Source organism: Cyprinus carpio, chromosome A2 (assembly GCF_018340385.1).
Source record: "Cyprinus carpio isolate SPL01 chromosome A2, ASM1834038v1, whole genome shotgun sequence".
Lineage (NCBI taxonomy): Eukaryota > Metazoa > Chordata > Actinopteri > Cypriniformes > Cyprinidae > Cyprinus > Cyprinus carpio.
Window position 1 is genome coordinate 5,787,966 of NC_056573.1, and position 26,990 is coordinate 5,814,955.

Genomic DNA, 26,990 nt, shown 5'->3' on the forward strand with positions numbered 1-26,990 from the left:
TTACACTAAATTTACTATGTTTTTCATCAAATATATTCAAATATATTAATCTCCTATCACCCCAAATTTTTCATCAGTAGTGTATTCTTTTGTAGAAGAAAGTAAGTCATACAGGTTTGGAACAACATGAGGGTGAGTAAATGATTTTGTGTGAACTGTCCCTTTAAAGCCAGATATCTCTAGTGGTGGCTGGTCTGTTAATTAACATGAGTATCAAAAAGTATTTGACTCCCCTCTATTTCTTTGATTTTATTTCAATCTATTCTTCTGAAGATGGCCTATGTGGTTGTCAGCAATGAAACTAGACTGTTTTTCTCTCTCTCTCTCTCTCTCTCTCTGTAAAGGGATGTATTGACAGACATAAATACATTTAATGGCAGTTTTATTTAAATACTTTCTTTTAATTGTACACATTTTTAATGTTCATCATAATGCTATATGAGTTAGGTTGTTATTGTCTTTGTGGGCATTTCATGATTTGTTTGCCAGTATTTCTAATGTGTCAGGCTTGACTTTAAAATGTTTTGCAGCAATGCTAAAGTGAAAGAAAATAAATGTTAAAGAACATGTTAAACTCCATGTGTGAAGCATGTTTGACCTTCACTGTCAATTTTGCAGCTAAGCAGCTTGAACTGTTACACAATGATACCAGTGTCAGTACAAACACAAGTGAAAGTATTTGTGCAATAATGTCATATGGTACTGTATATTAGCATTCTTTCTTAATATATTTTTTATTTTTGGGAAGAGTGTAGAAGTTAACTATATATTGTGTGCTCAAGTCTTGTCTAAAGACTGCTGTGTTGTAACGCTGATTTACTTTTAAATAAACTTGTGTTGGTGGATCTTAGTTAACTTTACCCTTTGGGATGAATGAAACTGAATAAAATAAATTAATTGAAGTGTTTTTTTTTTTTTTTGGGGGGGGGGGGGGGGTGGGGGGGGGGGGTATTAATTCTGTAGGACAAATTGCTGCGTATACCAGAGAAGTATTTATCACACATTGCTGTTTATGATTGTAGTAGACAGTTGTGCTAAAGAGAGTGAGATTCTCTTGGTCACTGTACACACAGTACTGCTCTTCCATAGGCAGCTGACTTGAGCCATACACAATATAAATAAACACCAGTCACATAGTACTCTGTATACATGTAAAACTTACTGACCTGAGGGCAAATACACCTACAAGAGCAACTTTGTTCCTTATTTAGTGGGTTTATGGTTGGCAAGGTTTTTTTTTTTTTTTTTTTTTTTTTTTAATACTTTTTGAATGTGTTTATTTTAATGCAAATAAATTTTAGTGTCATGTAATATTATTATATGTATTAAATTACTAAGTTATGTATTAACTTATTATTAATAATATAAATATAACATAATTATTTATATAACGTAATATAATATATATAGATATATAGATTTTGTTATAGTGTTGTTTTTTTCAGTTGTTTTGATTTTGAATGTGTGCATATGGGTGATGTGTTTAACAAATAATTTTTAATTTATGTAATTTAACAGATTATGTTAAGCTACATTGATGTTTTACAGGAAATAAGGTCATACAATAAGATGTTCCAAATGAGACAGTATCTTACTGTTCTTGTCCTGGAGCCGTGAAGTCACAGGTCAACCCAGGTGAGTGAAATGCAGCATAATTAATACAATTCCTATAAAATGGGAACAGTGTTTGATTCATAATTATTTGATTCATAATATTTTTATCTTTGTAAAGTAATTTTGCTGCCATATGGACTTCAGGAGCACTTGATTCAGCATCAGGTTCACTGCAGTTAGCTTCATGTCAATGTCAATGCAAGAAGAAAAAAGATCTGCACACAAAAATATGGGCAAAAGCTCACATACAGTAGATTTATTCCACCGAGGCCACAGAAAAGTGAACATGTGCAAAGAAACTGACAAGTGCAAAATATTTCCAGGTTCAACCCTTCATCAGTGCCATACAATTCCTTAATACCTCAAACACAATAAATAATAAATAAAGACATAAAGAGAATTACAAGAGGAATCTATATCCGGAATTAAAGGATATGAAGATATGACCTGGTCAGATGTAAAAAGTATGTGTATACATAAAAAAGTGTAATTTACAGTTAAAAAATGGGAGCTGGTAACTTTACTGTAATATATATATAGAGAGAGAGAGAGCAGCATTTTAGGTTTTATGAAATTAACTTAAATTTACAGTGAAAAAAACATATTTCATTAACTGATATAATGTGAAGTACTGAAGTACTAAAATATCCTTTTTTGTGCCTTCACATTGCAATGACAACCACCAAAAACACAGATGGTAAAGATAAAAAGAACTTTGATTGACATGATGAATCAAAGCAAATACTAATATATAAAAGGTATATAAAAGGAGTGTCATACAAATACATACCATCATGGTAACACACCAAAATAATGCAATAAATATTATAAAATAGCATAAAATGTAACATAAAGCCCTAATGTACAAACCAATGACAAAAAAAAACTAAGAAGCAGCATATATTTTGATGAAAACCCATCAAATGTGAGCTGTCAAACAGGTTTTTCACCATAAATTATAAGAAGCCTTTTACTTTTTCACTTCAAAAACTTTAAATTTAACAGTATAATAACATGAAATGCCCCATTAGATACATTACAGTTTTTCACTGTATACAGTAAGGCAAACTACCTTTAACAAATTAACATGTTTTAGCATAGCATTTTTACTGTTCTTTTACTATAGCATTTTACTATAGCATTACTGTTCTTTTACTATAGCATAGCATTTTAAGCATCTTTTTTTCTGTTAAAATCATCATCACTTTAGCAGACAGTTGAAAACAAGAATGTCATTGACATTAGGTAGCTTTAGAGAGGAAATTATTCATCTGCCAAGGCTAACAAATCAAATTTAGAGGGATGGGAAGTATTTATTCACTGGGTGACTACGTTTTCCAATTTGTACTCCTCTACAGTGGAGTCTGTTTAACCTTATGCTGCTCATATAAAGGTACTACCAGGCAAACAAAATGGCAAAATGTTAAAAGATGCTTTGAAACAACTTTTGATTCCAAGAACATTCTGAGAATGTCAGTTTATGGATTCTGTTTAGATTTTGTTTAAAAAAAAAAAAAGACTCTAAAGAGCAAGTTTCTAATAAAAATAATAATCCTAAAAATGTTTAGAATAAAAAAAAAAATACAGTTCATACATTAACATCAGGAGAATGTTCTGTGTTTTCTGGTAAATAGTGTCATTCATCAAATTTGCAGCATCTGTAACATCAGATAAAACTTCTAATTACCTACTTTTTAAAGAGAAATAACTACATAAAGCTGAGAACGTCCTTCTGTTTCCTGTGAGCATGTCCTGGAATTAACATAAAAGTCTCTCTGTTTTCTGCTGAGGCCTCATGGATGGGTCTGAGTGGTATTTTGGATATTTGCTTATGGGGTGTGATTCCACCAATACGCACAACCTCCCTGGAGCAGAAATACAGTCTTGCTCCTGCAGCACAATCTTAGTCTGGTGTTTCAGTATCTGGAGTGTGGTGGTGTCCTCATGCTTGAAGCTTTAGGATACAAACACAGGTTACTGGTTCAGTCCCAGAGCTGAACCAAGAACCAAGGATCATTTTACCTTCAAAAAAGATCCAGTTTCTGTCAGTGAATGTCTGTGCTATTACAGTAATGCAGGGCTGGACTGGGGCTAAGCTTTGAGTTCATCCATTAATGTTTTTTTGCTGAGGTTAGAGCCTTAAAATGGAGTAAATAAATACATAGGACAGAAACAAATAATGATAACAAATAATAATTATTGAATGTACCGCAAATACAGTTAACAGACTTAATATATAATATAACATTTTTGTCATATAGAAATGTACTTGACAGTAAGGCACTGATTTTGAGCTTGGATGACATAAATGTTTGGAACACTCTGTTAAACCATCTGATGTATGCAGATTATTTGGCTATTATGTCCCCCAGCACTGTTGGGTTCCAGCAGCTGTTAGATATATGCTCTGAGTATGGGGTTGAGTTTGATGGAAAGTACAATGCAAAAAAGAGTGTTGTATTGATATGTAAGAAGCTGAATTTTCCAATGTTTTACCTGTCAGGGCAATCCCTCTGTGTATCTTATTGTACGAAATATCTTGGGCACATCATCACTGACAGGTTGGAAGATGATGCAGATATGTATAGGCAGAGACGAATGTTGTATGTTCAAGCAAACATGTTAGTCACTGTTCTGATGATGTGAAGGTGAGATTGTTTCGTGCATACTGCACCCCTATGTATGCAGCCCTATGTATGGAGAAATATATAAATTTATGTTTCATCAGGCTCTAAATGAATTAACATTTTACTTCAATTAAAATTAATTAGAACGATTGAAAAGTTCAACTATTAATGAGATAATAATATGATAATATTTATATAATCTATATAATTTATAATAAAAAATACTGTAAGCACATGCAGAAATATCTTGGGTTACATGTAAAGAGATGTTGCATCTTCTAGCAGGCACTTTGCGGAATGCTGCCAGCATGACTGGTGTCTGAAGCACGTGTGTGAAAAAACAGACAAGCAGGGGAGCAATCACCAAGCTAGCACATATCTATCCTCAGATAGCTATGTTTCCAGGAAGGCCTAACAGCAACTGCAAGCAAAAAACAAACAAACAAACAAAAAACTGCTAGCCTCTGATAAGCTGTATTTGAGCCCGTCCTGCCACAATAATGGCCAGAATATAACCATCCTCAGGCTATACTATACAGGTCCCCGATCAGTGTCAGTCCCACAGAGACTAGAGAATCCCTGTATTATTGACCAGAAGTTCACATGAGGGAGATCCTGACCATCACTAATTAATTTGCTCAGAGCAAACATATAAGACATCATTAGTCCCGAATCAGAGCCTAATGTAACTGGGGGGGGGGCTTTACGGCTGTGCATGGCTCGGTAAACTATTCTTTCTAAGACAGAAACATACTTCGTGCAAGTACTCAAATTCAGACTGTGGCATAAAAGGGCAATATAGTTACCTGAAACATCTGATCGTGGCAACACTTGAAAAGCAACAAGTGTTTACATTCACATACTCATGCTAGTGTTTATGGGGTCATTAAAACAATGAATCATTTACTCATCAGTCTTATGTCATTCCACTGGCTTTATTCCTAAATGTCAACACATTAAGTGAATAACTTAATGTGAATAACTTAATTAATAAAATAAATTAACAACTTAAATGTTGGCCCATACAAAGCTATCTTATGACTCAGAAAACATGAGTTGTATAGACTAGTTTAATGATACTTTTATGGCAGTGGCTATGGCAGCAATTAGGTTGCACCAAGTAAAAAGAAAAAAAAAATGTAACAATAATAATCATAATAATAGTAATTATTATTATTATTTATACTGCAAATAGTGATAGATGCTATTCAAACATTTTGACAGATAGATAATTCACGACTGTTTCCATAACATACTGATAACGCTTTTTAAAAAGTGATCTTTGTAATAATGTCAAATTAAAATAAAAAGGAATTATAGACAGTATAGACAGTAATAAATTAAAAAATTATTAAAATTATGAAATGTTTTAATAATCTATTGTACACTTATTTTGATGTGTTGACTAATATAATAAACACATGTTAAGTACTACATAATAATATCATTTTAATAATCATGTAATTTTAACTGTAATGTAAATATTATAACATTTAAAAGATATTATAACATTTATAGTTAATATATTTTAAATTAACAAAATTGCAGCTTCGTCATTACAAATGTGTATTTACAAATATATGTAAATACATGACAAGTTTCAGTAAAAATTACATTAAAATATATTTTTTGTTAAACATAAATCAAACGACAATAGAAGTAATTAATTATATAGGCTAATACTTTTAAAGTAATTTATTTCCATAATATAAAATTGTATTCAGTTGTAGGCCTCTTTCTTTTTCACAAGGGGTATTATGTATGTTACTAATAGAATTATTAATTATTTCGTATTGAATGGATAACCTTCTGTTTCAATAGGTCCACTGCAACAACATGTATACATGGGGAGTAAAAATGTTCCAACAGGCCATTTGTTACTTCCGTTCAGATTCAGACTGGGAGCCCAATCCTGTGGTTTTCATGCCAAACGCAGACAACATCAGTCCAAGTGCTAGGTTTGTCATGGTTGCCCTTGGCAACTGCATGGCCAGCGCAATTAGGTGTCGTTTTGCATTCAGTGACATCTGGATGATGTTCAGTGAACTTGCTTTCCAGTCAGGCAATAGAGGTTTAATCATGCTGACTGATCTTTCTTTCATCTCCAGCACTCCTTTTCTTATCTGTTCACTTTTTCATGATTCTTTTTAGCATATTAATAGCCTATTAAAAATACAGTGCATCTGCAGTTTAAAATGCCTTACACCCAAATTCACCTTTCGGCAGTGTACAACACCTCTCTTGTTCCTCGTAAACATAATCAAACTCCAGGGATTCACCCAGGTGCACATTTTATTTATTTTAGATACCATACAGAATTCTTTGTCAATAACTGTTTGCTCTCACAAGGTTCCATTGGGTTGTTATAGTACAGAATAAATTTGCAGGCAACACTGCCCCCTGTTGTTCAGTAGTGTGAATATTTTCACTATATGTGAATGGGTGAAATCATAACTCTCTTTAAGGTGACTGCAAGTCCCATCATACAGTTAAAAGAGGCAGTCACATTTTTGATCAGTATGGCACTGAAGGATGTCCATTTGCAGAAAATTCAGATTTTGATTCTGTTAATATAAAAAAATATATTGTATTGTATTTTCTACTCTGAACCTTCTGCAGGCGATGATCCCACCCACAAAATTGATGAAAGCAACACAAGGATCCTAATAGTCTGTTTGGTGGCCATTACTGTTATTCTGTTGGCCATCATAATAATCATACTATGGAGACAGGTCTGGCAGAAGATGATTGAGAAGGTAATATAATCATCTTCAGTATCAATTTTAGAGACAACATCATCCTGGTTGTTAAACTCGAGTTTAAAGCCTGCAGTACTTTTCCTGAGCATATGACTCTTGGTAATCTTGTGCAGTAAAAAACTGTTCATGATAGTTTGATTCACCCCGTCAGCCAATGTTATTTTAGTATCACTAAGGTACTATAGTTTTTAATACACACACACACACACACACACACACTTTAATTTTAAAGTATTAATAATTTTGTTGTGTGTTTTTGTCATTTTTATTAGTTTTTTATTACTGTCTATATTGTTTTTAATTCCTTTTTATTTTAGTTTTAGTTATTTTAGTACATCAAGTTAAACTACATGAAAATAATAAAAGCTGCATTGATAAGTAGCTAATTTAAAGTTTTTTTATTAATGTAGAATGTATGTATCTCTCTTTGTTGAGGGCCTCTCAGCATATGCTGGATGATGAGCTGAATGCATTCATCCACCGTCACTCCTCTCTGTCCAGTGACGTTGAATCAAATACCACTTATGAAAGGATTTTCCCCATGGGATCTGACTACCAGGACCCGTCACAGCTTTTACGGAAACTACCAGAATTCCAGGCTATGAAAAACCTTGGTTAGGGTTGCTCAGTGTCATAAAAAAAATTATTGGAAGACATCGTTTTATATATATATATATATATATATATATATATATATATATATATATATATATATATTTCATTATATGAAAGCTTATTCTGTTTGTGTCAGAGGGAAATTAAGTTTGTTCAGCCTAAAATGAAAATTCAGTCAATAATTTTTACCCATCTTCATGTCATTCCAAACCTAGTTTATAGTAGTTTGTAGTCTGTAAGGTGAAAATAAAACCAAAATGGCCACACAAAATAGCTCTGTTTGATGAGCAGCCTGAAATTGAGGGTATTAATCACTGAAAATCTTTTCATCTTCTATAACTTTAATTTCAAATACGGCTCCTTTCAATGTATCACGTGACATTGGTTATCAATCAACAGACATAATTTTTGTCTCAAACCTGCCACCAGATAAAAACTGTGGCATTGAAGGACATTATCAATGAATAATAACATATTTTGTTGTCTCTTTGTCACAAAAAGCTTTAGAACAGTTGGAATATGGACTAGTTTTATGCAAACAGCTCTGAGAAGATTTTTCACAAATTAAACCAAGTTTGAAGCCAGTAACATTTGTATTTTTTTGGTTGTCTTTTTTTTTTTTTTTTTTTTAAAGAACAACTCGATCACAAGTGGCAGTAAACACATTCAAAAGATTTCTATTCCAAATAAATGCTAACTTTCAAGTCAAATTTTCACAACTGTTTTCAACATTGATAATAGGAAATGTTTCTTGAGCACCAAATCAGACATAATGAAGACTGGAGAAAATTCAGCTTTGGCATCACAGGAATAAATTACAGTTAAAAATGTATTAAAATAAAAAACAGTTATTTTAAATTGTAATAATATTTCACAATTTTACTGTTTTTACTGTATTTTATCAAATAAATGCAGCTTTGGTAAGCATAAGAGACTTCTTTCAAAAACATTTAAAAATCTTATCAATCCCAAACTTTTGAAACTGTTATATCCTTTTGTATTTCTCAACAGAACTGAGGTTTAGAATGACATGGTGACAGAATTTATTCATTTATTTATTTTGAGTGAACTATCCCTTTAACAACATAAACATTGTGTTACAGCAATGATCGATGCCCCTTCCGAGCCCTCTACAGCCACCCTGCAGATGAGGCCCCACACTATGCAGAGGCAGACATCGTGAGCCAGCAGGAAACCACTGGTGCCCACAGTTACCATGTCACTGTGGTCAACATGCCCTTATCTCCAGAAAGTGACGGAGCACTGAAAGAGCTTCCGAGGGAGAGACTGACTTTCAAAGAGAAACTTGGATAAGGACAATTTGGAGAAGTCGGTGAACAGTTCTTTTGACCAAAAAAAGTTATTCTTGTTCAAGTTATTTGTTATAGGTGTTTGTTCCTGCCGCAGGTTCATCTGTGTGAAGCTGAGGGAAAGCAGGAGTTCTTGAAGGACCATTGTGGTGACATCAGTGATGAGCCAATGAAGCATCTAAGAGAGGATGCTAACAAAAATGCAAGGTAACACACAGGTGCAGGTGTCCAGCAATCAATGTTACGTGCCTGTTGTTGCTGAGAAGCACTGCTTTTTTGCTTTACTGATGCTGTCCAGCCATTTTAGGACAATTTACAATTTCCTCAAGAAAATCTACATTTTCAGAAATGACTTCTTGAAAGAGATCAGGATCATCTCACGATTACGAGACCTGAACATCATTGGCCTGTCGGCAGTGTGCGTTGAGAGCGATCCGCTGTGCATGATCACGGAGTACATGGAGAACGGAGACCTCGATCAGTTCCTGTCCCGCTATGAGCTGCAGAATGAAGGAGTTCAAGCTGGCGACTCGGCTACCATCAGGTATATCAAAAATATTTAATAATAATTTGTTACAGTCAAGTTTATTATTGTTTTTTTATTACATTTATGGTTTGATTCAAACATTAAATTAAATAATTTATTTTTGCACAGGCAAAGTTTATTTGAAATGTATTTATTGTAAATATTGTATTATTTTATATTTATTATTATAGACATAATTCATTTACTGTGTGTTGTTTTTTTTTAGACTCAAGCCAAAATGTTACTTAATGTGGGTCAATATAATATTTTTGGGGCTTTTTAAAACTTAATTTCACCATAAACAAAAGCTAAATTAGCAATAATATGAAAGTAGAATTTTCACATAAGATAAAAATAATAACATTTTGTTAGTCAATGTTTAATTTAGTTTACTTACTATAAATAAAGACATAAATATTCTCTTTGAAACACATGAATGTGTATTGTGCACTGTAAAAAATAATAATAATAATTAACTAATTAATTATTTTAAAAAATTGGTAATTTTCTGCTAGAACCTTTTCCAGTAATTTTACGGACATTTCCAGTAATCATAAAACACACAGCGTTGAAGTGAAATGTATAAATCCCACAATATTTTCTACAGTCAGTAAAACTAGCCACAAACTGAACAAAACAGGTTTAAAGAGAGACTTGTGCTATATTCAGTGTCTTCTGAAGATATATGATAGTATTGTTTGATGAACAGACCAAAATTTAGGATAAAATATTGTAAATGCCTTTTTTTTTTCTCTCTGCTACACAATACTGGTCCACATGGCCTCTCAGAATTCCTCGGGAATGAAGTATCTGTCCTCCCTGAATTTTGTTCACTGTGATCTCGCTACACGCGACTGTTTAGTGGGCACAAATAACACCATCAAGATCACCAACTTCGGCATTAGCCGGAACCTGTATCGTGGAGATTACTACCGCATAGAGGGACGAGCAGCGCTCCCCATCCGCTGGATGTCCTGGGAAAGCAGTCTTTCTGGAGTCAAATTTGTGGAACCACAAACTCACATGCTGCTCTATCAGTTTGACCATCTGTGCTTCCACAGGGTAAGTTCACCATGGCCAGCGACGTGTGGGCATTTGGGGTGACCCTGTGGGAGATTCTGACCCTGTGTAAAGAGAAGCCATACACTCAATTCACAGATGAACAGGTGATCGAAAATACAGACGAGTTTTTTAGAGACCAGAACAAACAGGTGAGACTTGAGCATGCAACCATTATAACCTTCATCAAGTCTTCCAGTATCTGTAAATCATTTTTATGTACAGTGGGACTGAATAAAAAATCTCAGTAACACTATATTTAATTTATTTATTTAATAACAACATTTCCTTCTATAATGCTTAACAAATATGCCATTTCCCACTTTTAGAAAGGATACAATTAATGTTAATTAATATTATATTTAAATGTTCATTTGTTTATGTACCACATATTTTTATTTGTGCATAGTAATTGTAAATCATTTAAAATGTTTATTCAAATGATTTGTATTCATTGTTTTATTTTTAGTTTATTATTTTATATATTTAGTATTTTATTATTAATTTTAGTGTTTAAATATAAATATACAATTATTCTTAATATATTTATTTTTATTTCAAATTGACTTTTTCTGCATTTCTGCAGTAGTTGAATGTATTTTTCAGATTCTTGTACTGACAGATATTTATGCATTTTTTCCCCTGTGCCTAAGAATAGTTGGCACTGCAAGATGAGTCAGGAAAAATCCATGTAATAAGTTGGAAAAAACTAAGGGTGTCAGTGCTGAGCTTTTTTTTGAAACCCTCAGGTCTATCTGCCGAAGCCGCACTGCTGTCCTGATTCAGTGTACAGCCTCATGCTCAGCTGCTGGAAAAAAAAAGCCAAATAAAGACCCACGTTCGTGGAGATCCACAGCACACTCATGGAATACCATGACTAATTCCATGCTGATGTACAGAGCAACTCCAAACCTCATATTCACCCCTTCCAGTGTTTATTTATTTTTTAAGAATATATATATATTATTTTTTATTTTTTTTTTGAGACAGCCCAGCTAAATGTTACAGCAGTATTCTTCTTTTTTTCTGTGTAGATTAAAAATAAGAAAACCATAAATGCTGACCTATATAAATATAAAATATTAGATTGAAAAATGAAACGGGAATATTAGTGTAAATGTTATTTTGTTCTTATTTGACATGCTCACTTTTTCTTTCATCTGTACAGTAATGCACTTTCTGTTCATTTTGTTATTATTGTCATTGTTTATTAAATATACACATTTGCTGACTTATTGGAGTTAAATGATTCTTCATTTGGGAAAAAAGAATAATGTTATTGCCTTATGAAATATTTGTGCTGTCTTTCTGTTGGAATCTGGGAAATATCATAGTATGTTGGAATATGTTGTAAGCTATTTACATGTCTCGTGCCATTTGATCCTTTTACCAATATTTAACTCACATTTAAGCAACATAAAAAAATAATGAATGCATAAATAAAATGAAATACATATATGCATACATACATAGGTTTTAACAAAACTGAGTAATAGGTGGGAAAGCACAGCAATATATTGTTGTTTGGTTAATCATGTCAATGTATGGATGTAGTGTGGCTTTCAACCATAAACAAGCTAGTTCAAGTGAAACGAATTCAAATGCACTTTTCTGTGACGAGAGACTTTTTAGGTTTAGACCTGTTAGGTTAAGAATAACCTGCCCTTGATTTCACATTTCTATAATTCACAGTAATTATTTAAAAGGCATGAGAGGTCATACCGCGAGCTGGAAAACATGCTCTGTGGTGACGTTCTGTGACGTCATTGTCTGACAATGATGGCGGCGGCTGGAGCTTCAGCCTCAGATATCAGGCAGAGAAAACCTCTGTCTAGAGCTCTTTCGTCCCTCTAAACCACTGCTGCCAGCGGACTGGAGCACTTGAAAAAACACCTGAAGGGATAATGAGGAAAACCCGCGTCGGCTGTGTGAAAATATCGCAATATTTCTCCTGAATATGTGTCTCGCGGAGCAGCGAAGAACAGCCGTTAATCTGATGAGGGTGATTTTTCAGCTCGCGATGATTCACTGGTAATTTTCCAGCAGCGCGAGACTCTCCTCAGACAAAAAAAAAAAAAACAAAAACACCCGCAATATTCATAAAAATGAAATTTACCGAGCACCTGTCTGCCCACATCACCCCGGAGTGGAGAAAACAATACATTCAATATGAGGTAAGAGCCGAAGAAAAGGAGCCTTGAGCTATTTTAACGTTACCTCAGACAGTTTCTCTTCAGGAAGCTGTCAGAAATCAGTCATCTGTCATTATAATGTAATGTTTGAACGAAAGACAGGTTTACATTTGTATTTATGTGATTTAATGACTGTCATATATGTTCAGGGTCAGTCTGTAAGTTAACTGAAAGCTAACTGCTGGTAGCTTTAAAGCTAATGTGAGTCTTTATGATCATCAGGGATGCGGGTGAATCAGTCACTCAATTATCAGCTTTATTAATATATTTATTATGTAACAATTCTAAACCAATAAGAAGACTAAAGTTTTAAATTCAACATATACATGTATGCTCAACATATGCATTTATGTATGAACTCAAAAGACATTGTTTTTCCACTCAATTGCATGGATGCAGTTTAGAGAACAGAACTCTCTAAACAATCAGTTTGGATATTACATTATGTTAGATCATGTTTCTGATCTGCTATACAGGTCCTTCTCAAAAAATTAGCATATTGTGAAAAAGTTTATTATTTTCCATAATGTAATGATAAAAATTAAACTTTCATATATTTTAGATTCATTGCACACCAACTGAAATATTTCAGGTCTTTTATTGTTTTAAAAACTGATGATTTTGGCATGCAGCTCATGAAAACCCAAAATTCCTATCTCAAAAAATTAGCATATCATGAAAAGGTTCTCTAAACGAGCTATTAACCTAATCATCTGAATCAAACTTATTAACTCTAAACACCTGCAAAAAGATTCCTGAGGCTTTTAAAAACTCCCAGCCTGCTTCATTACTCAAAACCGCAATCAGTGGGTAAGACTACCGACCTGAGAATTGACACCCTCAAGCGAGAGGGTAAGACACAGAAAGAAATTTCTGAACGAATAGGCTGTTCCCAGAGTGCTGTATCAAGGCACCTCAGTGGGAAGTCTGTGGGAAGGAAAAAGTGTGGCAAAAAACGCTGCACAACGAGAAGAGGTGACCGGACCCTGAGGAAGATTGTGGAGAAGGACCGATTCCAGACCTTGGGGGACCTGCGGAAGCAGTGGACTGAGTCTGGAGTAGAAACATCCAGAGCCACCGTGCACAGGCGTGTACTTTTGAACCAGAAACAGCGGCAGAAGCGGCTGACCTGGGCTACAGAGAAGCAGCACTGGACTGTTGCTCAGTGGTCCAAAGTACTTTTTTCGGATGAAAGCAAATTTTGCATGTCATTCGGAAATCAAGGTGCCAGAGTCTGGAGGAAGACTGGGGAGAAGGAAATGCCAAAATGCCAGTGTCAAGTACCCACAGTCAGTGATGGTCTGGGGTGCCATGTCAGCTGTTGGTCCACTGTGTTTTATCAAGGGCAGGGTCAATGCAGCTAGCTATCAGGAGATTTTGGAGCACTTCATGCTTCCATCTACTGAAAAGCTTTATGGAGATGAAGATTTCGTTTTTCAGCACAACCTGGCACCTGCTCACAGTGCCAAAACCACTGGTAAATGGTTTACTGACCATGGTATTACTGTGCTCAATTGGCCTGCCAACTCTCCTGACCTGAACCCCATAGAGAATCTGTGGGATATTGTGAAGAGAAAGTTGATTAGACACAAGACCCAACACTCTGGATGAGCTTAAGGCCGCTATCGAAGCATCCTGGGCCTCCATAACACCTCAGCAGTGCCACAGGCTGATTGCCTCCATGCCACGCCGCATTGAAGCAGTCATTTCTTGAAAAGGATTCCCGACCAAGTATTGAGTGCATAACTGAACATAATTATTTGAAGGTTGACTTTTTTTGTATTAAAAACACTTTTCTTTTATTGGTCGGATAAAATATGCTAATTTTATGAGATAGGAATTTTGGGTTTTCATGAGCTGTATGCCAAAATCATCAGTATTAAAACAATAAAAGACCTGAAATATTTCAGTTGGTGTGCAATGAATCTAAAATATATGAAAGTTTAATTTTTATCATTACATTATGGAAAATAATGAACTTTTTCACAATATGCTAATTTTTTGAGAAGGCCCTGTATGTTCTTAGAACTAGACTTAAAAACAGGGGTGATCGCGCTTTTGCGGTCATCGGTCCTAAGTTATGGCATAGCCTTCCAGTTAACATCAGATCCGCTCAAACCCTGTACATTTTTAAATCCACCTTGAAAATTTACCATTTCTCAGTGTCTTTCAACCTCCCTTGATTCTCATCAGCATTTAACATCCTTTGATTCAAGCACTTCTCCGCTATTTTACCTTATTCCATAGGTTTTTAATTTTTCTTATCATACTTTTATTGTTCCTCTATCGTTTAAATGTTTGTGTGTGTGTGTTTACTGTCTGTTTTCCTTTTGTAAAGCACTTTCGTCAACAACAGTTGTTTTTAAAAGTTATTTATAAATTAACTTATTTTCTGTAAGAAAAAAAAATGCAGTCACTTAAGTGAGCCTAACCCTTTAGCTCAATAATCAAAAATATATTTAAAACATAATTTCTGTAAAAAACAAAAAAATGCAGTCATTAAACCTGCAGCCATGCTCGCTTTCTACACACTCATCTTTTAGTCCAAGTTATGATGCAGGAATGTTCAGCTTTCCTGGATTAAGTTTGGAGCGGTGAGGTACGAGGATGTGTGCACATACACACATAAGGAAAGAGAGAGTGTGAGTGTCTCACACACACATGTTCTCTCTGTATAACTCTCAAACAGTGGCAAAGTTTGTTTTTTGTTTTTTAAATGCGGGATTTTGAACAGATGTAAACAATGGTGTGAGGGAGGAAACTAGTTGACGTTAGCTAGTTAATTAGCCATGTTATCTGCCTTGGTGGGCAAGCCAAATAGTATTTATTTCAACACTGAAACAAATGGCGGGTGGGTTTCTGTCTTGATCGGGGGTGAAAGAGGGAGAAATGAAGATGACACTGATATATATAGTTTATGTTCGACCTGGAAGTATTTATTTAGCGATCTGCGCTAAAACGTCATCTGTATGGAACATTGTTGTGTACAGAACATGGTTAGTCTATGTTACCCGAAAAATTCCCATACGACAGACTTCGTCTTTTTTGGACGCCGCTGCGAATATGGGTGGGAGCAGGATATAACATCAGGCACCAAGGTTTCCCCTCAGTTATCACAACATGGTTTCCGATGTGCTTGTACTGTTTCTTTTGCGACGGAGAGAGCGAGCGAGAGAGAGAGAGAACACTATAAGACGCTTTCGACGCCGTCACAAAAGACACAGTACAAGCACATCGCAAAAATACAAATTATAAAATGTTTCCGCATTCAAATGTACCATCTGTGCCTGTTTCCATTGACACCGCGAACCATGCAGCTATTTTTATTTGATTTTTAATCTTGTAAAGATGCTACGCTGTGCTACGGTTACAATTAGTGCTTCCTCCATTTTTGAATTTCTGTACAGAGTTCCATCTGTGAAGACACTTAAAAAACCTGCGCATACCGCAGGCACGGTATTACGACTTTTCCAAACTTTTTCAAGGTATACCTTGAAACCGGTTATCCTCCCATGCCTAGTGAACAAGTTCATCAAGCTTATAACACTGACCAAAATCAAGCACACTCATTTTTTTTTTCATCTCTACTTATTTCTCACATAGAACATTTAGGAGTGGCATTGTGATGTGTCAGTGTAATAAAGCTGTTTTTTTCCACATTGCCATGCAGTCGTTATCTGTCTTGTTTTTCAGGTCTGTAATTACCTGCAGGAGTCGTTCCATAGAAACAAACATATATGATGGTGGTACAGAGCTTCAAAAAGCAGTGCTTAGCAGACTACATAATTACATTATTTCACATGAGGCAGTTTTCTTTGTCTTCGACACTGGACTGGGTTAGAGTTGACAGGGCTTTAGTGTGCTGCAGCTCTTTCGGGGTTTAATGGCCTACACATAATGAGATTATACCCTTCCTCTTGGACATTTGCTAATTAATTTGTAATAATCTCTTTTTTGGGAGTAGTACAGCAGATTGTGTTTTCGAGGGATGCCTGCATCAAAAAGAAATGATAGCGGAAAATTAACCGGTTAAGGATTTGCTTTCTACGTCATACTTTGACTGTATAATGCTCTCTCACCTGCCTTGAGAACAGATCAGTTCTGATCTCAAGGAGAATTTTTTCCGCTCTCTTGGTAGTAGCACACACTTGTTTTTGCCCGCAGTGACTGGGCTCTATGAATGTGTTGATTTGTTGTGTTCTGTGGCCTTTCTTTTGTGGCACACAGTGTTGACATTGCTGATGTCAGCTTATTTAGAGATGAGCGTTTCTGCTGATTTTTGTGTTCTGAGTGGACTATCACATGATTCCTGACGTTTGGAAAGAGAAGAAAGTGTTTCACTGTCTCAAAAAGCCTGCTGAAGTCAAGACTAAAGGCAAGGCTGCCACAGAGTTTAAGACCTCTTAGTCATGGGAATGTGTTGTATGCTGGCCTGAGTGTAATTGTGCAGGCCTGCTGCTAGAACAAGTAAACATCCCCGCTGTCAAGGCCACGTTCCCTCTGAGCTCATGTTTTCTTACAGGATTCTGTTTTTACAACAGGCTTCTGCAGAATCTGTGCTGTAAACTGCAATTTGACATCACTTGGACAGCATTGTTTTTGCAATAGCGGTTTGCTCCAGGTCTACTATTTTATTTTATTTTCTTCACTTAGGGTATGTTTACACTCGTAGTTTGGTTCTTTTGTCATACATTTACATACAAACGTAAAATCATACATTTAGTCCTGATTCTCTTAGTGTTCACACTGTCATTTTTAACACTGATCCTAAAAATAGAAATCAAAAGGCTTGATGATACAATATGGACTGCTTATGACATATATTTTGTGAACTTACCAGACTTCCAAAACAGTTGCTAAAGAGCGTGATTAGCTGGTTCAAGTGTGATTAGGGCTGTAGGTAAACTTTGCAGGATAGTGGGTCCCCGGTAGCAGGGTTGAAGGCCTAGATTTTAAATGTGATATTATGTCCTGTTTTTGGTTTGTGTTTATGTCTTTTATCTGCATCACTTCAGTATTTCAGTTGGCTTCTTTGGTGTGCACTAAAGTTCAGATGGTAGCATTCACACTTATTCAAATGAACCGGACTAACAGAGCAATCACACCAGAGTTTTTAATCGAACCAAACCTGCCAAGTGTAAACACGCCAGTAGTCTTGAAAGAAAAAGTGTATCCCAACTTGCATGCTTATGCACTATTCTGTTCCATTTTGTAGTAAAAGTAATATTCATACTGAAGATTTCAAAAAGAAAAAGTGCACTTCAAATACTCGGATGATGCACTTAATTTAAAAATGTATATATCATGAATGTATGGGCATGATATTGTTCTTTGACATTTTTAATTGAATACACATCTGGAAGAGGACAAAGAGATATATTATCCATCTTCAGATTTTTTTCCATGTGAAAGTAATGAAAAAAAAAGTATGTTAAATGAGATGTATTTATGTTTTTATTTTATTAATTTTTTTATGTTGACATTGATTTCACACTAACATTTAGCTAATAACATTTAGCATTAAATGCTTTTAATCTGGAGCAGTTTCAGGGTGATCTGAAAACTGACATTTCTCACATACTCAGGTTACAGTGCTGTAGTTCAGGTGTAGAGTTCAGGTTCATGGTGAGGTCTGTGTCACAAATACTGTGCTGAATGTGGAGGATTTCAATATGGTTCTACACTTAAAATTATTAAAGTACTTAAATATTACAATATTCACAATTTACGTTTTATTCAAACAACATTTCATAAAAATTCTCAATGCAATTATAATGCAGAGAACTCTCTATGAGTATAGCCCATAGATGGGTCTGTTTCTCCTGTCAGTATCGTGTGATGTAACAATGAGGCATGATAACTAAGAGGGCAAGTAAAATATTGATGGGTTGTTATTGATTTGTGCTCCACAGGCAAAATTGCTGCCTCTCTCACCCTAGTGCTTCTCTATTGGATATGTATGACCTTTCGCCTAGTGAGATGCATAAAAGCGAGTAAAATACCTCTCTTTCCACAATATCATTGCAGTTTTTCATTTGAAATAAAATCTTAATATTAATGCAAAAGCAGGCTACCAAAAAAAGCTCATTTTTGTTAAAATAACCTTATACGTTTTCTGGTGATTATGCACTTTGTGCTTAGCAATTGTTAGACTCATATCATAATTACAAGGGGTACACCAATCAGGAAAATTTAAGCTCACACCAATGACTTAGTTGAGCCCCATGATACTTTTATAAACTATATGTAAAAACTGCATCTTACTAAAAAGCTGTATAGTAAAAAAAAATTTTTTATATTTCTCCCACATGAGTGATCAGCATAACAAACACCAAAGATACAGTGTAAATAAGAAGTTCAACATGCAGTGTAGAAGGCTACATTTGGGGGAGTTACTAGAATGTCACGTCACTTTCACTTTTTTTTTTTTTTATTACAATAGGAGTTTTTGTTTGGTTACTTTCTTAACTGAGCTCATTCTTTTGTCATCTATTCTGAATATAGTATTTTCAAGCTGGTAAGAGCCCAGCAGCCACATACACACGGCAATGTTTTCTGAGTGATAACCGCGTCTAAATGCAGTTGTGAATCCCCTGAATTATAGTTCCGTATAACACTGTGAGTCACTCCTGGAATTGCGACAGTTAACAGTGATGACAATAGCAAAGTCACTGTCTTGATTTACTGATGCATAAAACGGCAGTAAAGGAATTCAGAAATAGTTCTCAGCTTTTGTTGGATTTATAGATACATGAAGAATTTGACATGACATTTCCCAGTACAAAAAGTTATTTATTTATTTTTTTTTGCACATTTAAATTAAAATAATGTTTCTAATTTCTGGTAAATTTCAATTCTGCTAACCAACGTTAATAATAGTGATTACAACATCAAGGGAAATAATCAACAATTATGTTTTTGTCATGATTGCGCAGCCCTATTATGCAGTTTATTTTCCTCTCAGCCTCTAACTGTGCAGTGATTACTCCTGAAAATGGGGAAATTACAATTCACGCACATTTAATATTGATGTTTTTAAACTCATTTAGTAGAGTTGGAGTGCATGTGTGTGTTTTAATTTAAGAATGGCACAAAATTTTAGCATTATTGGTCAATCTCCAGTCACAGGTTTAAAATTAATATTGGCAAGTCGATTGGTGAATCCCTGTGGAAATGCTGCAGAGTCTCCTACGCTTGTATGTACTGTAACCAATGCTTTGTCCTTGGTTTTTTCAGATTCAAGGACATGATCTGTTTCTTACAGAGGGGATATCCAGTTCTAGATTTGGACAATGTTAAAAACAGCCATTCCCTCTATTTCTTTTAGTACTTCCTCTTCTGTACTCAAGGACTCATGTCTTTCTGTCTCACTCCGTCTGCATTTTGGCAGGGCGTCCCTTGTCAGTCAGAATGGGCACAGTGCCAGTCACATGCTGCTGTGTAATATAAAAGCCAATTGTCTGACCTCTGGAAATTGTGTTTCATGTTCTTCTCTTCTCCACAGGCTTTTAAAGAAATGTTGTACTCTGCCCAGGATCAGGCCCCATCACTTGAAGGTAATTTAGTTAAATACATTAATACATGCAAACATACATCTAATGTGTCCCACACGATTGGACTCCAGAAATCAGCCCATAAACATAAACAATACAGTGTAAATACCAGGTTACTGTTCTTTTTGAATAAATCAAGAAGTTCAACGTGGAAAATTTGGGGTTTTGCTGTTCAGTTAGTTAAAACCCTTTGTTTGATCATATTGGGTTTTCTTATTTTAGTAGTTTATTTTACAAAACACAATCATTTTAACAGGGTGTAGTTTATCGTCATCCTTGAAAATTCAAAATCATTAATCAGTCAAAATCAGTGGTAATCATTAAAAGAGGAAAGGCAATGTTTCACCTTAGGTTTTGCAAATTTAAGGTGTCATGGCTCCAGACTGTGCCTAAAACGGTTGCGTTTGCGTCAAAATATCTTAATTTGCCAGTTAAAATTTTGGTGATATCACCACTGGGGTCTACATAAAATTACATGTTATAATTTAAAAATTTGCATGTAATGCCTTTTTTTCTGCTTGTTTTGCGATCACATGTTTTGTTATGTTGATGTAATAAACTGAGACGATGCACATCAAAGTTTCAGTGGAAAAACAGTCCTCATCTCTGCCGAACACCAGCTAAAAGCAGCTCCAGTTTGTGGCAGCATTAAAGAGATCGAAAATTACGGAGATGTGTGAAGTACAAGTGCAGAAAAGCAGTGTCTTTTTCGTGCACAACTTGAACAAACTACAACAGGTAAATCTGTCAGCTATGTGGAAAGAGACAATAAAGTTAACAATTCATGTTTATACGCGATACTTTTATGGCTTCTTGTTATCAGGATTTTTAGTCTATATGCAGTGTTGTTAACCCTCTGAAGTCGATTAACGCGTATACGCGTTTTGAGGCATTTTGTCCTGATAACCCCGAAAAGAACTTAAATTACACTTTCAGTTTTGATTGTACAGATAAGAGCAATACATCAATCGAATCTGTAAAGGGTCTACTTTTTTTTTGTATACAGAAATAATAACAACAAAACTTTGTGCATTTATAAAATAAAGATAACAAACAAGGAGTGCTGTCTGCAGCCTTTGTCTGCGCTGATCTTAAGTTACAAATGCGTCATTAAAATGAACTGTAACTCTGTGAATACTCAACACAGAGACATGAGAGAGATATCTATAGAAAGCCTGACATGTCTACTTTTAAACTAAACAAGTGCTGCGAAAAACAAATATTCTGTGATAAAGTAATCCATATGAAAACAACGTGATGTCCCTTTTTCACGTCTCCCTTCATTATCTTCTAATGCGACCACGCCCCACGCTGAACGCGCTTTTGAGATGGTAATGTTTCACTGAAGCGCGCGGCTTGAATACGCCCACACAACAGAAGACAACGCAGCGAGAACTTTCTTCAAGTTTTTTTTTTATTTTACTGTTTGCTTCGCGATGAGAGGAATAAGACATAATTCACCCCAAAAAAGATGTGATGTGGTTGAGGATTTGAGATTTGGATTTCCTCAGAAAAAAATAATGAAGCACTTTATTCAGCAGAGATCATAAACATGACTAAGTCTCTTTTTATTTATTTATATACTTGTACTAGTTTTCACATAACGTGTAAACATTTTACTAGTTAGACTTTTTCCAAAGACTTTTTCCAAAATATTATTCCTGACTAAATGTATAATCAAGTGAAATATTACAAAGTTTCAATAACAATATACAATACTATACCATTCAAAAGCTTGATGTAAATAATATAAATGTACCAATACATGTAACTGTAACAAATGTAATAAACAATGCTGTTCTTTCAATTTATCCCCCCTAAAAAACCTGAAAAAATATTCTCAGCTCTTTTCAACATTAATAATAATAATAATAATAATAATAATAATGATAATGATAATGATAATAATAACAATACATTTTTTGTAGAAAATAAGATTGTTAAAAAGGATTTCTGAAGGATTGTGTGACTGGAGTAATGATGCAAAAAATTCAGTTTGAAAGTCAGCTTTGATTGTTCCTAATAAACTGTTTACCTGCACTCACAAGTAAATATTAAATTATGTTGTGGGATAATTAAATATATTCTAAATAAACTACAAACATAAAATTATAAACATTTATTTTTGTCCTCACATTCTTTCTTGTAACTCTTCCCTCTCAGTGACACAGCTGACTGAATGGCTCATTATGCAGCTCATTATGCAGGCCTTTGTCTTCTCAGGTGTGAATTCATGATAGTTGGCGCCTACTTGCATATGACTTTTACCAACAAAAAGTGTCTTAGAAAATTTAAATCAATATACTGTTTTCTGTAAGTGAGTAAACAAGATGATTTTCACATCATTTAGAAAACAAAAAATCTAGGCTACAAGCTCCAGTTCTCAAAGGTCCTGGGAACCAATTTTCTGTATGTGTTTTATTGCCTTTTTCAAGTGATTTAACATTTTTAGTTTTTTACTAACCACGCATAACATTTTTTTTCTCAAAAACACAATCATGTACATACATGCTGCTCACATATTATTATAGCCCAGTTTGTGCTGATTACAGTGAGATTAGACTTTAGCCATTTAGATATTTATAAGAAACTGAAAAAAGCACAAATGTCAGGGCATGACAAAACTTCTCCAGGCCCCAAATATACCCCTAGACTCCAGAGGGTTAATGCGTGAATTATTACATGTAGTGCACTTGCCGTCCAATAATTGCAATAAGCTTTGTGCTCTGTTACCTTTTAATAAACAAAGTATCAGCTTTAAAATTCTGCCAAATTCATAACAAAATTCAAACAATAAATACCGTTTTGGCACTCTTTAGTGCCTCAGTTCAAGCGGCACGAGAACCCATCATATCGTTCTCTTTACTACTGTAGTACGAAAAAAAGTGAATGGACATCAAAAGGTATATTATAAGATACAGTTCAACTTACTGAAATGTCTCGTGTAATCGCTCATTCAGTGTTTCAAACTGCGGAAAACGTGTAAAGCTTGTAACAATGCCACATAACAATACGTTTACATCAGAATAACCATTCGGCGTCCATAAGCTTAATAGTCAGCTAGAAAGAATAACTATAAAGAGGAGCATTTTGCTAAATATATGAGCTATATTGCATAAACCTACTTCTGGGTGATATACCGGTTCAATCGGTAAACTGGTTTGAATTATGCAACTGATATGAATTTTTAACCCTCTGAGGTCTAAGGGGGTTTTGCTTTTTTTCAGTTGCTTCTAAACATATACATGGCTAAAGTCTGAAAACACTGTATTCAGTACAAACTGGGCTACAATAATATGTAAATAGCATGTATGTACATGATTGTGTTTTTGAGAAAACAATGTTTATGCGTGGTTAGTGAAAAACTAAAATTTTGAAGTCACTGAAATAGGTCATAAAACACATACAGAACATTTGTTAATAAGACTGTCAAACCTGAAGCTTGTAGCCTTGAATTTTTGCTTCAAAATGATGTGAAAATCATCTTGTTTACTCACTCACAGAAGACACTTTTTGTTTAGAAAGGGCATATGCGAGTAGGCATGATTGACCGTGAATATTTGTGCGATTCACGCCTGAGAAGACAAAGGCCTGCATAATGAGCTGCATAATGAGCCTTTCAGCCAGGTGTGTGACCGAGAGGGAAGAGTTACAATAAAGAATGTGAGGACAAAATAAATGTATATATTTTATGTTTGTAGTTTATTTAGAATATATTTAATTATCCCACAAAATAATTTGAGATTCACTTGCAAGTGCAGTTAAACAGTTTATTAGGAACAATCAATGACTCCAAATCCAAATCAAATCAATGACTCCAAGCTTTTGAATGGTATAGTGTATATTGTTACACTTGGAGTAAGACTGGAGTAATGATCCTGAAAATTTAGCTTTGATCACAGGAATAAATTAAATTTTAAAATATATTCAAATAGAAAGGAGTTATTTTAAATATTAAAAATATTTCACAGTATTACTGCTTTGGCAAATTGGTATTGACTGGTATTGTGTAATGTTGAAATATATAAATGAACATCACATAACTAGCATTTCCAAAGTGTATATTGTTTATGTGCTGATGACGGAAGCACGTTAGGGGGAGCCCTCCCGGAACTCATTGAGATTGCATTGCAGTGCCTGCAGTTCGACAAAAAGGATCTTTGAATGGAAGTCAGTGAGAGCACTCGGGGCGATTCTCAGTCTGACAGAAATCGGCCAAAAAGGGGCGGCACTACACAAAATGTGACTCGACACTGATTGGACTATTTGGAGGCAGAACAAACAGTCTAGAATAGTGAAAGCTAGCGTAACACTGTGGTTAAATGTGAAAGAAAAAAAATCCCTCCCTTGCGCGCTTTGGTGGTGTGCGCCCAATCGCCCTAATGGAGAAACCGCCACTGCTCATGTTTATGATCTCTGCTGGATAAAGCCCTTGAATTCATTCTTTTTTCTGAGGAAATCCAAATCTCAAATCCTGAGGTAATCCTCAGCGCATCTTCTTGGGGTGAATTATGTCTTATTTCTCTCAGTGCAAAGCAAACAGTAAAAAAAAACCTTGAACAGTCTCGCTGCTTTGTTTTCTGTGGTATGGGCGTTAACACGCTGTGAGCTTCACGTGGAACATTTTAATGTCAATAGCGAAGGGAGATGTGAAAGACTGACATCGCGTTGTTTTCATATGGATTACTTTATCACAGAATATTTGTTTTCGGCAGCATTTGCTTAGTTTACAAGTAGACATGCCAGGCTTTCTATAGATATAACTCTCATGTCTCTGTGTTGAGTATTTGTGGAGTTACAGTTCATTTTAATGACGCGTTTCTAAATGAAGATCACCGCAGACCAAGGCTGCAGACAGCGCACCTTGTTTGTTTTCTTTATTTTGTTTTTTTTATTTTTTTTGTTGTTATTGTTTTTTTGTTATTATATGTGTATAAAATTTAAAGGTTGAATTTATGTATTGCTCTTATCTGTACGATCAAAACTGAAAGTGTAATTTAAGTTCTTTACGGGGTTATCAGGAGAAGATGCATCAAAACACGTATACATGTGAATCGACTCCAGAGGGTTAAACTAGTACAAGTGCTTAAAAGGATAGTTCACCCAGAAATGAAAATTCTGTCATTAATTACTCGTCCTCGTGTCATTTCAATTCATTTTGAGCTTCGTTCATCTTCGGAACACAAATTAAGATATTTTTGATGGAATCTGAGAGCTGTCTGACCCTGCATAGACAGCAACGCAACTGAAATGTTCCCAAATCCAGAAACGTAGCAAGGAGATCTGTAAAATAATCCATGTGATATCAGTGGTTCATCTGCAATTATAGGAAGCTACGAGAATACTTAAAAAAAAAAATAACTATGACTTTATTCAACAATTTGTCTTCTCCACATCACCCAGGTGCCATTTTTGAGACTATCTGCTGGACGTATGCTGTTCTGTGTCAGCTGCGTCATGCCAGATCTGTTTCCTACGTTGCTGTGATTTGATCTGAACGGAAACAGTGTATAGGCCTGACAAGTGCAAACCTGAGTCCGTGTTGCTTTCATATTCACGCGAACCGCGCCACAGTTCGTGTGCAATCGAACTCAGACCACCTCCTTCAGGTAGTCTCGGGTTCGGTACCCCAGTGGGCACCCGCGTTCGCATGACAGCTTTCACACTAGCCAAACACACCAAACTCTGCTAAATGCATAAATGTAAATGTAACTCTGACGTCAATCGAACCCGGGTGCGCACCAAACGTGCTAGTGTGAAAGTGCCCTAAGTCTGCGTGCAGCTGAGTGTTTTTTTTTTTTTGTGTTGGAGCTAAACAATAAATAATGAGAATTACGTCTCATACCTGGCAGAGGTCACAATGCAAAGAGCAGAAAATACTGTAGCAGGGTCGTTATAGCAGGATTGATTCTGATTGGCTTTCAGTGTTTTTATCGTTCATCAGCTCGAAAAAAAAAATTGTTCTGAAAGTGATTCCAATAATAACTTGGGATTCCAACAATAACTAGGCCGGTTCACATCAAGAACGATAACTATAAAGATAACTACATTAGCGTCTACACCAACGGACAATATCATCTGTTTATTCCAAGTGCACGCTCGCCTGCTGCTTTAAATTCTCAAGCTCGTTATAGCAGGATTGATACTGATTAGCTGTCAATGTTTAAATTGCCCATCAGCTGGAAAAAATCATTCTGAAAGTGATTCCAATGATCTAGTTTCTCTTTGCCTTTATCGTAATAGCTGTGGTGTGGACTATTCTTTTTAATATTGAGAATGATTTTTAGAACTATATCTTTATCATTATCTTTAAAGTTATTGTCCTTGGTGTGAACAGGCCTTAAAAGTAGTTTTTAAAAGCGCAGAGCTGCTTTGTTTACAGAGGTAACCAAGGAAACTCCTGTTCCATGAGTGCCACCTGCTTTCAGGGAGTAATTTGCATCTCATTCAGCCTGTCTGCTGGTTTTATTTAGTGCAGATATGTTTTATGTAGTGTAGTTTCACAAAGCTTAAGTCAGGCATTTCTGTTTTTGCTTTAAATTGTAAAATTATACAGCCTAATTCAAATCAAAAACTGCTCATGCAGCATCTTTGTTTGGACAGTAGGTTTCTGATGGTGAGGAAATTTTCCCACCGGTTAATCGATGTGTGATAACACCGGTAATACCGGTATCACCAGGGGGTGGGGTTTGTTGGGGTTTTCCCTCTATTTACAATAGCTTGTAAATGTCAGTG

General features: G+C 35.2%; 1 protein-coding gene and 1 pseudogene across 1 annotated transcript in view; both read left to right on the forward strand.

The window, feature by feature from the left end:
* The first annotated feature begins 3,877 nt into the window (after positions 1 to 3,877).
* LOC109088330 lies at positions 3,878 to 11,566 on the forward strand (annotated as a pseudogene).
* Positions 11,567 to 12,226: 660 nt separating this feature from the next.
* Positions 12,227 to 26,990, forward strand: part of LOC109047616 (xenotropic and polytropic retrovirus receptor 1 homolog) — a 33,115-nt gene continuing 18,351 nt past the window's right edge. The window contains exons 1-2 of the mRNA XM_042770558.1: positions 12,227 to 12,684; positions 20,207 to 20,258. Coding sequence (XP_042626492.1) covers positions 12,616 to 12,684; positions 20,207 to 20,258 — 121 coding nt within the window. The 5' untranslated portion in view covers positions 12,227 to 12,615. The remainder of the gene's footprint in view (positions 12,685 to 20,206; positions 20,259 to 26,990) is intronic.